General features: G+C 37.5%; 1 protein-coding gene across 2 annotated transcripts in view; it reads right to left on the bottom strand.

Moving 5' to 3' along the window:
- AFF4 (AF4/FMR2 family member 4) overlaps window positions 1–12199 on the bottom strand; it is a 50302-nt gene that overhangs the window by 21977 nt on the left and 16126 nt on the right. For both annotated transcript variants that reach the window (XM_033140039.1, XM_033140038.1), the window contains 5 exons: window positions 9004–9792; window positions 7669–7713; window positions 6315–6401; window positions 2373–2409; window positions 257–305 (listed from right to left, as the gene is read on the bottom strand). In XM_033140039.1, coding sequence (XP_032995930.1) covers window positions 257–305; window positions 2373–2409; window positions 6315–6401; window positions 7669–7713; window positions 9004–9792 — 1007 coding nt within the window. The remainder of the gene's footprint in view (window positions 1–256; window positions 306–2372; window positions 2410–6314; window positions 6402–7668; window positions 7714–9003; window positions 9793–12199) is intronic.

Below are 12199 nucleotides of genomic sequence, written 5' to 3'. Positions count from 1 at the left end.
AGTGCACCTGGGTATATAAAGTTCAAATGAAAGTGATGTCCTTGTGCAGTAAATAATCAAGAAGCACCAGTCACTGATTTCATGTTGAATTACTAACCTGATTAAGAAATCCCATTCACTCATAAACATATATTGAAAGTGAACATATATTGAAAGTAGCAGTTCCATCTCTATGAATCAATATGGCCATTTCAATCATATATATTTTCAGAATATTACTGTAAATATTGCAAAGAAAATTATAGGACATACTTACGATTTAGACTGGTGGACATTAGATGTTTTTGATGAAGGATTGTATCTTTCTGGAGGTGAGAAAGATAAAATAATTGCTGAACACTAAGTTATAAAAACATATATGTCACCCAAATGATATATACCGTATGGAGGCAAGCATGACTCAGGTGCAGACTGCAAGACTGGGCTAAACCACTGCATTCAGTAGCCCTTTCTTTTCTGACTTACATGCTAAACTTACTACTCTAGCTATATCTTTACCTGGTTTCTTTAAAAAAGAGAGAGAGTGAAAGACTAACATGAAATCAACTACTGAATTCACAGACTAGGAAGTGATTCAATAGTTTGACTTGTTTGTTTTACAAATATAAACGAGTTCTTCCCTTAACATAAAGTAGATATTGTTCCAGACAAAAATGTGCTGTTTATTATTTCACACAGCTACTTAATGATTTGGCTAGTAATGCTGTTATCTTAGCAGCAGTTTCATTATCACCCCTGCTTGCAGAAGGTGAGTAATGAACCTTTTGTTCTCAAAGGCAAAAGCAATGCGCAACATTTCAAAATACCTCATCCTACCGTATGTTTCCTAAATTAAAATATCACATGCTTCAGACCTAGTAACTATCATCACAAGCCTAACAATGTCTTTTCAGAAGTAAATCCTATTTTAATCAATGGGGTTTACTTCTAGGGAAACAGGGTTAGGACTGCAGCCTAATGTAACTGGTTTTGAGCTTCTTTGCTATCTCAATGAGAAAATGTTTACACTTTGGGGTTGTTGAGTCATGCAATGGTTTGAAGAAATTGGACAATGTTAGCAATTCATTGGTCAATGCAACAACTGTGTTGCCACCAGAAGAAGGCCTGCCATTTTCAGGAATCACTTAAGTAGATGGAAGCAACTGACAACAAACCACATAAACAGCGTGGTACTTTTTGAGAGGGAGGGGAAACAGATGCACTTGTTATGGATCAGGAAACAATGCACACAGATGCTGCACACATTTGCTGGAGGTTCTGATGTAAGATACAAATACTAGGTTGGGGCCCAGTGACCTTTTCAAGTTCACTTTTCCAACAAAATTCTTCTAATAAAACAAGAAGAGAGGCAAGACTTTAAACTGGTGCTCGAAAAAATAATAATCAAATATTGATCATCTGCCATTTGAACTGCTGGTATAAAGGCCAGTTAATCTTAGAAATAACCAATTTGTCTGATTCAGATGTTATTCACATAATAAAGCAACAATTATCTCATACTATAGAACCCTGTGAGGAAGGAGGGGAAATAGTTTGCAAGTTTACAGATATGTGCCCAAATGCCAAACTAATGGTTTGACAATCAGCTCTGTGCCATCTAAATGGAGTCACAGTATATCAATAACTACTTATGCTTTTACTACTTAATCAATTAGTTATCCTAGTTACAGAAGACGTTAAGTCAGATGTTGTGAATTAAATGGTGCAGTCCCGTTTCATTCACAGTGACTGCATTCCTAGTCATAATTATTATTTTGGAGAAAGCCAGTTCTTAAAAAGAACGGCCTTTGTTTAAAGAATGGAAGCACTCCAAGGGCAGAGAATAATAGAAATTGGCACAGTCTCACACAAGCTACTGAGACAGGCAAGGACTGCTCTGAGTTATGTCCCAATAAGGGAAACACAAGTAAGCTAGAAGTGAAGCTGTTCTGTTACTTATCCTTCTCTCCTAGAGATTACTTTAAGCTCATTCTCCAGGGTGCCTTAACCAGCTGAACTTCCTTAATTCTCACAAACAGGAGTTATGAAAGCGTTCAGAGTGTAACGGCAAATGTTTCTCAAAATGTGCTACAACTTTCAAAGGGAACAAAAATAACAAGCACCAATTCTCAAATCATACCTTCCTGGTACAGTAAGCACACACACACACACACACACACACACACACACAAATTAGATAAAATGAGAACACATTAACATTCTGATTCAGGTCTTTTATTGGGCCAGGCATCCTAGCCACAAGACCAGAAAAACTATCAATAGAACTTTTCTTCAAGTAAAGCATCCAAAGGTAATTTTATTGTAAATTCTTTTATTTAAAAAAAACCAGAGAGAAATAATTCAGTACATAAATAATATAAACACACACTTACTTTGTTCTCCAGTGCCAAAATTAGATTGCTGAGCTTCCTGTAAAAATACAAAAAGGTTACTTATCTGTTTAACAGACACCACTAAAAGAGGAAGTGCTTTAGTTGTGCTTTTGCTTGATTATTTAAATTTTAGAAAAAACTACAATGATTACTTTGAAGTGTTATCCAAGCCTATCTTAAACTTCCCCAGACTTTAGAGCCAAGAGAATCCTAAAAGCTGATGCCTTCTTTCCTATGGTTTAAGGCACTGATCACATGGTAAAATTTCTCATTCTTTTTTTCTTTTTAATGAACACACACAGTGCTGTCCCCCAAACATGTTTTTAAGTGCAACCCACTGACTGAATAAAATTTAAGGTGATGATAGTTGACTATTGGAAAGAAAAAAGGAAATGCACATTAGGCTAGGGATTCTCCTGGATCGAGCTTCCACTTCTAAATTCTGAGGTTACCACTTTTATGCTATATGACTCATGCCATGCAGTGATTTATACAAGCTAACATGTATATAATGCCAGTTTACAACTACATATGACAATTTAAAACTATTGCATGTAAGATAAATATCTACACTGGGCATCCACATCAGTCCTGGCTCTAGGGCTTCTCTACAGAGGTCAGCTGCAGCCAGACTTGAAGGAGCAGCAAGAGATAATCAGAGGAACATGTGGAGAGCTAACGCTGCAACACCAGCCTATCCCATCTCCCAATATTTGATGTTCTCCTAAGGATGAGTAGACTGCAGCAGGGAGATGTGCAACTGCCACCACCAAAAAAGAGGTGGTGCAGTCCAGAGTGTACCAGGATGCTGGTGAGTAATCTAAGTCTGATTTGTCAGCTACTAGTGGAGAGTAAGACGACCACATCCAAACTAGCTCAGGCCAGACACTGCGTAAGTCCCAGAATGGCCAAATACAAGTTACAGGCACAATTTATATGAAGGAAACAAAGAAGGATTAATTTGCTTTCTCCATTACATTTCCCAAGAGTTGTCCAGCACTGTTGTTCTGACTTGTGACTAGACAACTTAAGTCCAGTTCAGATGAAAGGCCACTGGAACTCTCTGCCACAAACTGCAACTAATTCGAACACCACTGACCACATGGGGCAGAGTAGGACACACAACGTCAGAGTGTTTTCACTCCAATCCAGAGAGTTGATTCCAGAAGGTGGTTTGGGGGGATGAGACCTCTGCCTGAGCCCAAAGAAGTTGGTCCATGCAAGGTTTCATTATATCCTAAGTAGTATCTAACATATATATGAAGCTGCTGGGTGAGGCACTCAAGGCAACTGTAATAAATTGAATCCAAGTAAGATGGAGATGCTATGATTGGACAGTTCTGAGGCCTGGGAATTAGGTGTTTTGGATAAGGCTGCAGGCCTCTTCAATAGAGCAGATCTTGCTTCTAGGGTATTCCTTGATTACACTTTACCACTGGAGTCCCAAGTGTTTACAGTGGTGTGGAGTATTTTCCCAGCTCAGATTACTTTTCCACAAAGGATCTCTTCAGCATTCTACCATCATCATGGGGGCAGGCCTTTTCTGTTGTGGCACCCCAGCTTTAGAACTCCCTGCCCTTTCCAATTCAGCTTCTATGCTTCTGTCACTTAGACATCAGCTCAAAACCTGGGTGCTGACATAGACTTTTGGTAATTGATTGGTAACATATGTTCAGCTGAAAGATGCAAAAAATGCTGTGCTTTCTGTTACTTTGTTATGGTTGTTCTACTGAATAACTGTTATCCATCCTGAGTTCTTTGAATTAAAAATATACTTAAAAATAGCCAACAAACATGCACTAGTCTTGTGTGTTCCAACAGATGCCTATGTTAATAAAGTATGGTAAGTACATGGCATTAAAGAAATAAAGTAATACAACACACACTTTCTTCTAAATAGTCTCTCTACAAAAGTTTCTATGCCTGGAGGTGATTCATATTTGTCATAATGATGTAGGTACTACGTACTGTGTTTATGTTTGATTACATGGAACCAATGAACCTAGGACTTTCCTTTTCAAGAACAGTAGAAAGAATATAATGACAAAACTAAGCTATTACCATTGGTAACCATCTAAGACCTTTCATCGCCTACAGGCAGCCACCCAATCTTAAACAACTCCTCACCCACAATAATACAACAGGACTTAACATGGGCACTGGTACCAGAGCCTGCAATAAACCCAGATGCCAACTTTGCTGCAACATACACCCGGACAACACCATTACTGGCCCCAACAACATCAAACATACCATCTCAGGACTATTTAATTGCTCATCTTCTAACATTGTGTATGCCATCAAATGCCAACAGTGCCCTTCAGCTCTCTATATTGGACAAACAGGCCAAACCCTACGCCAAAGGATAAATGGACATAAATCTGATATCAGGAATCACAAGACAGAGAAACCAGTAGGAGAACACTTCAGTCTCCCAGGACGTTCTATACAAGATCTCAAAGTCTTACTACAAAGTAAGTACAAAGTCTTACTACAAAGGAATTTCAAAAATAGACTGGAAAGAGAAGTTGCTGAATTGCAACTAATTACTAAACTTAAAACCATGGAGAGACCTGGTCTGAACAAAGACATTGGCTTCTTATCTCATTATACATGACAAAGCTATCTTTAGCCATCTCACCCCTTGCCTTTTCCTGTAAGACCAATTGCAGTCGTTAACAGTCGTCAACAGGTTTTCCACACCATTCCCACCACCCTTCTGAGTAATACCCCTCCCCACTCTCTCACTATATATAAGATCTGGTGACTTCTGTTTCAGTGTATCTGAAGAAGTGTGCATGCACACGAAAGCTCATACCAAGAACAAACTTAGTTGGTCTCTGAGGTGCTACTGGAAGGAATTTTTTTATTTTTTATTTTGTTTCATCTAAGATGACTTTGAGAAATTCACTACTGCCAGCGCTTCATGTAGTTATATGAAAATTCGAAGTTGAATAACAGAGACTATTAAGGACTAACAAACACTAGGTTTATGAAATAACATATTTATGTAAGTAATAAGCCTTTGCCCTAGGCACCAAGAGAAACCATGTACCAAAAATGATACAATTGTATCATGTTTGTCTCTTCAGGATACTTTAAAACATTATTCTGAAAAAATAATACTATAATCTCTTGATGTGATGACAGAATGTCTTTCAAGCAAATGATATTAAGAGTTTTCCCACAATATGATCTCTCTTAACATGGAGAGATCATACCACAAACTAATATTTGAACTGAATAAAAATGAAAGCAAATAGCACAGCAACATTTTTTTTAAATAAATGCTACAAAACAGGAGCATTTTGAAGAAGTCCTGCCTTCTTTGGATAATTTTAAATTCCTCTTCTTTGATAATTTCTGTACATTTCTAGCCTCCAATATGCATATAGACAGTTATTGGGGTATTCGCAGGAGACAAAAGTTTACCCAGGAAAAGGGTTTACTTAAGCATCAACTCAAGTCATCTGCTCAATACAAATTGCTGTTGATAAACCTCACAAATCAACCCAGGATCACTATTGTTGAAGTGGCTGCACCAGATTTTAAGATGTCTAAAAGAACACAAAGTATTGTGTATGGAAACAGCATAGCTGGAGCTTCCTGACAGGAAGAGAATTTGAACAATTCATATGACCTAATGTTCTGAATGCATGAAATACCATGCCTGTTAAAAAGGGTATGTAAATTTGTTCTAGATGAAAGAACAGGACACAATTATAATAAGTTCAATATAAAAGGCAAACAGAGTGAAGGAAAAATTAAGCCAAAGCAGGAGTTTCAAGCAAACAATATAACATGAAGCCAACAAAAACAAAGAGCGAGCAATGTTGTAATAGTTATGATTAAATGATGAAAATCTTGATCCACAAAAGGTAGCTTCCTTATTTTAGAATCCAACTGCCGTGTGCAATCATGATCTTTCTGTTATCCACTGACCTTTGTTGGGAATGGAAACTTTGAAGGTTCAGTTTTGCAAGGTGTGTGAATAGCTGTCAATGGTGGTGGCCAAATATGGGTCATCTCCTGTTGGGAACACAAACCAAAGATTCCAGAAACCATTATACCTTTAACTTAATGCAAACCGAAAAGCACAACTTACAAGTGTTTTAAATTAAAATAATGGGAAAAGAAGCCAATTCATGTAATAAGTTTTACTCTTCTCCTGCCCCCTACAGTCCCCTATCCCCTACTGATTGAACGGAAGGTTCCCCAAACGCTCCAAAGTGGATTTTACAGGACGTAGGGGGCTGCAGGGGAAAAGAGAAGGGGGGGGTCCTTGCACAAGCCAAAGTATTTGCTTAACTACAAGGCTATCAATGACCAATCCCAACAAAATATTGTGATCAGAGAATTAAAAAATAATTGTTAGCCTTGTGAACAGAGATAAATTGAACCAACTATGAGTGGAATCCAATGGATGTTGTTGTACTGACAAAAGGCATCCATCAGGAAAAAAGAGATGGAGACATTTTCAGCAATCATTCCTTGCATTCTCCCTTGGTCCCATCTAAGCAAGACAGTCGTCACTGTCGTCATCACCCCGCCTCCCAAACAACGGGGGGGGGGGTTCAAAGGAGAGAATGATTTGTCTGCCTCACTGTCCTGCTGGTATATGTCATTATTCAGAATAGTAACACCCACAGGATTCTACTTCCTTTGTATTAAGAGTCTTAAATGAACCTGCTATATTTACCAAATAACCTAAAAGCTTTAGGTTTATGAAAGAGAAATGGAAGGAATAAGTGGAGAGGAAGTTACAATATAATCTTCTTTCAAGACTGACTGTGTTTAGACTTTCAGAATTACGTCAATGTCATTTTCATGCAGGATACCACAAAAATTATTTGACTGACTTAAGGAAACCTTCCAAGGAAAACAAAACATCTATTTATTTAATCCATCAGTTTTATTGCTAAATTAATATATTAATATGCTTTTTCTCTATGCATATTCAATCAATTGGGGAGAATAACCTTTTTATTTAATTTCTGAAGAGAAAATGCAATAAAAAACATACTGATTTGAATGTACAGGAAAATATTCTTTAAAAATATTTCAAGACTTTACTAAAGTAAGACTTTAGAAAAATAAACTTAAAGTATTATTAAAAATAGAGAACAAACTGGTGGATACCAATGATACACAGAAGAGAAAAAACGTATAATTGTTTTGGGGATAATGAAATGTTAAGCAATATACTGGGGCAATTGATTTTGGATTTTTTAAAAAAAAATCAACACATTTAAGCAAGAAAATCTCAAAAGCCAGAATAAATAAGAGAACAACTTACTTTTAGAATTTCATCCACACTGCTCATGTCACTGGATGCTGATGCCTACAAATGAATGATCAGAACTTAACTGGCATATTTGTACTTCAATGTTATAAAACTTCTAGAAAATTCAATTATTATAAAATTACTTAATGCATGATTCAAATTCAGTATTAAGGTACAAAGAGCAGCTTTCATACTGCAGATGAAAAGAGACTTTACAAACATCTTTTCATAACTTGTTCACACCTTTGTATTTCTCATCAAAGTTTCCTAAAATGTATGCAGCTGAGGGAAACTATTGTTAACTTTTTAATTTCTGAGAAAAATGATAATCTAAGCAATATAATTTTAATGTTCCTGTTCCATGAATGCTTTGGTAGAACCCAGTTTCTCATATCCATTTCTTTTTGCACTGTCAGATCCAGCACAAAAAAAGAAAAAGGAAATAGTAATCTATGAAGAATTAAATGCCCATATGAATACTGTTTCATACTTGAAATTAAATATCAAATGGCATCTTAATTATATCTTAAAGTGCAAGACATTGCAGAACAATGACAGTACACATTCTCTCACTTTTTCTTTTCAAACGGGGTGTTATGTCCAAGTCAGTTATATTCATAGTTGACCCACTGAAATCAATCCATTCAAATTAACCTGTAATAGTTCAATTACATTGTTTTCAATTATTCTACTCTGAGTATGACCAAGTAGGAGGGTTGTATCCAATACTGTCTCTGTGTGAGCAGAATGGACTTTTGCTTGTGCAATGGGACTTCATTTGCCCCTGCAGTCTCCTGGACTCCCCTCAAAGCCTGGAAACCCTCCAGAACAATTTTAGGTACTGGAGGGGGTGGGGCTTGAAGAGGAAGGAAAGGAAGAGAATGTCCTGTTGTGCAAGTCCATTCATGAAACAAAGAATTCCAACCAGCCATTTGTGACTGGGAAGTAGATGAGGCTGTTATACGCTTGTTAATAAAATACCGTTATTAAAAGTTAATATTTAGCACAATTTTATCTTCCACTATGACTGAGCAGATGCTCAACTGAGTTGTAAATAAAATAATAATAATGTCACATTAGTGTTTATTTAAAGCTGAAACACCTAAGCAAAAACATGTGCCAGGCCAGACCAGCATAAATGCCCAGTTATTATAATCATGGCAGATCAGAAAGCTATAAATCCTTCAATTGTCAAAGAAATTGAAATTGAAAGAAATTCTTGCATTTTAATTAGGTGTGTTCCCTACATATGACTCAGATGTCAATAAAAGTATTTTTCTAATCAGTCTCTCTTATCCATGGAATAAGCACAAATGAGCTTTATTTATTTATTTTAAGGCAACTTACATCAAGCGGCTGAGATGGAATTTTCAGCTTTGTTAGATGTGCTTTACCAGGTTTCAGTTCATTCATATTGTTGCTGTGTGTCTGGCTACTGTAGTGTTCAGAAGATAGCTTTGGTTCCATCAACTCCTGACCATCCATAGGCCTTACATAGGCAGTAGGCTTCTGCAACATTGTGTTAGATTTAGACATAAGCGAAGGAGGGAAAGCCTGACTGCCACTAGAAAAGGAAGGTACGCGGGAGGGTGAGTCCCAGTTGGCATCAGGGTCTCGTGGAGATTTGGAGCGCTGATGTTCCTTGCTGTGATGATCATTTCCATGAGACCTGGAATGACTGGAGTTCAGAGAAGAAACCGCAGGTGGTTTTCCAGGGCTGGAAGAACGGGACTTTGAATGTTCAGATCCATGCTGGGCTTTTTTACGGCTACTGCTGCTCCCACTACTGCTATATGAGTCACGATCATGCCTTTGCCCACTACTGCTAGTGTTATTGCCACTGTTGCGCTGGCCACCATGTCCACTCTGTAAACCTATGGAACGCTTCTGCGACTGGGAAGAAGTGCTAGGTGCTGGACCTACAGGCGTCCATTTGCTGCTCTGATGAGAGCCAGTACTGTGCCTCTGATCACCAAAGAAACTTTGGTTTGATTTATCATCTGTTGTTGATGGTACTGTTGGTTTAGGAATTTCAACAAGCTTCTGGAGGGACCGGTCACCTATAAAATCCTTCATTTCATCATAGTTTCCAAGCATGCTTTGGATACGGCTAGATAATTTATCTTCTTTGCTGGTCTGTGTAAGGAACAAAAACATGATGCAGAAGTTTATTTTAAAATACACTCCTACAATTAAACTTTGGGGTCAGCTGAATGCCCTTTATGATAACATATATTTGAAATTTATCTGCAGAATAAAGCAGTCAGTCTTTATTTTGCACTGAAAATAAAATTAACTTGGGAACCACTTAATCTGACATCCACAATGGCTAATGCTTACTGATTTCACCAAAATTCATTTTGTCATGAATATACTAACCGTACTGTGCACTTTTATTGCTAATTGCCACCAGTAAAGTTTAATTAACTGATGAGGCTTCCTCTATTGTGTTTATTACTAAAACCAATATAAATTATATCTAGCTCTTCAATCATACTGAATCATATTGTTTTTTACTAGAACATGGAATATTCCACAAACTCCATATTCATGACAAAAACATTCAAGATCCAGCAATGACTGGTTACTTGTTTATTAAATTGCAATTTATTCTACTCCTGTGAAAGTGTCCTTTCCTTTAGAAAGCTCAAAAGCCTCATTTCAGATGTGCAGTATAAATATTATATTAGAACATATCTTTTCTAAAACAGAAGAACATTTTCATATTATATTGACATCCTATACATCAGGGGTGGCAGACTGTTTCCCCCAGCAGTCTAAATCAGTATCTGCTGTACCCACCCACCCCAGCTGAATCTGAGTTGTGGGCGGGGCTACCCATTTGTCAGTCAAAGGTGAGCCCTCTGAATATGTGCTCCCAATGTGCTTTCAAAGGGGCTTGATTTAGGAGCAGGAAGCAGTTTCAACTAACACCATTGCTTAAAGTCTCCCATTTTAGCTGTGGTTTCAATGCAAACAACTTGCTGCTCCTGAAGCAGGTCTTGTTCCAGCAAAGGCACAAGAGGGAACTCACTTTAAGGTTCCAATTGTTCCTCTGACACCACATTAATACCTGGGCCCACATTTGATATCACATATGGCATATGGGCCAGAGGTTCCTCACCCCTACTATACAGAAACAAAACTTGCAGTTAAGGAATCCAACAGCGTAGTCATTAGGAAATATCCAACACTGCACCCGTGAAATTCCCCTTTCTGCTGTCCTCCCCTGCTGCCTCAGTGCCCTCCAATGTACTGGAGGGTTCCTCAACTCTCTAGAGCAGACCTGGGGGGCATGCAGGGAGCTGTAGGAGAAGGAGAAGGGAAGTCACACTGTTCTTGCAGAAATATGTTCCGCTTGTGAATTGGCACCATTGGATATCACCCTTTATGTTTATCATTCCAGAAATGCACAAATGATTCTCTGTAAAACCCTAACCAGATTTTCCTTCTAACTCTACCATTCACCAAAGTGGTCATGACAAGTGGTACCTCTACATGTCTCTCAAACCAGAATTTATAATGGTCTTTCCTGGTTCTGCTAAGTAACTGGTTCAAAGGACCAAAAGGCAAAATCTCCATTTAAAGAGGCTTTCAGGATGCTTTCTTAGGAATTCCCAAGATGTCACATTCATTTAGGATTTGTATGGCTTTGGGAGCAAAATGAGAAAGGTTCTAAAAGCTTCTTATGCTAGAAGAAACAGTTTGAAAACTGGTTTTTGCACATTTAGAAACCAATCAGACTTTTAAAAGTAGTAAAACTACAAAGATAAATAGTTAATAAAATAAATCCTCTTAATAACTGAAATTCATTTGGTGGTATCTGAAGAAGTGTGCACACACACGAAAGCTCATACCAAGAATAAACTTAGTTGGTCTCTAAGGTGCTACTGGAATTTTTTTTATTTTTTATTTTGTTTTGATTATGGCAGACCAACACGGCTACCTACCTGTAACTGAAATTCATTTATTATTATAATCTCTACTCACATGCTTTTCAGGTAGTTTAAGCTGCTCTCCTCTTACTTAGTATTCCAGCACACTGTACCTACCTCTTTCCATCATGCATATACTTTTAAAAAACAAGATTAAAAACATAAAGGACTACTTTGGAAGTAGCAAGTAAGATCTCAGTTTTTCTTTCTTTCTAGTGACTGTTAGTCAAAATCAGCATTGGTCAATCTTATAGCTGGGGTGAATTCAGCCCTTCTAGAACTGCCCCCGTTGCCCAGGCCAATCCATATATAACATGGCTAAAAGCCTATACTAGAGCAGTGTTACAGATAACTTAAGTGGCATACTTAAATATAAGGTGGCTGAAGGAGGAACAAGATCAGACAGACAGGTCATTGTGCCCTCCTTCCCTCGTGTTTCATTTATTATTATTTAAGAATTTTATACCACACTTTTTACTATGTATCACAAAGCTGCTTACAAAAATAATTAATGAAGCATGAAACCGAAAAAAATTAAAACAGATTAAAATACAAGACAGCAGAAAACAGCACCCATAATGCAAAGGCCTCCTGAAAGAAAACCATTT

Source organism: Lacerta agilis, chromosome 2, assembly GCF_009819535.1.
Source record: "Lacerta agilis isolate rLacAgi1 chromosome 2, rLacAgi1.pri, whole genome shotgun sequence".
NCBI classification, from domain to species: Eukaryota; Metazoa; Chordata; class Lepidosauria; order Squamata; family Lacertidae; genus Lacerta; species Lacerta agilis.
Note: the sequence above shows the minus strand (reverse complement) of the source record. Positions and strands in the feature narration are given on the sequence as shown.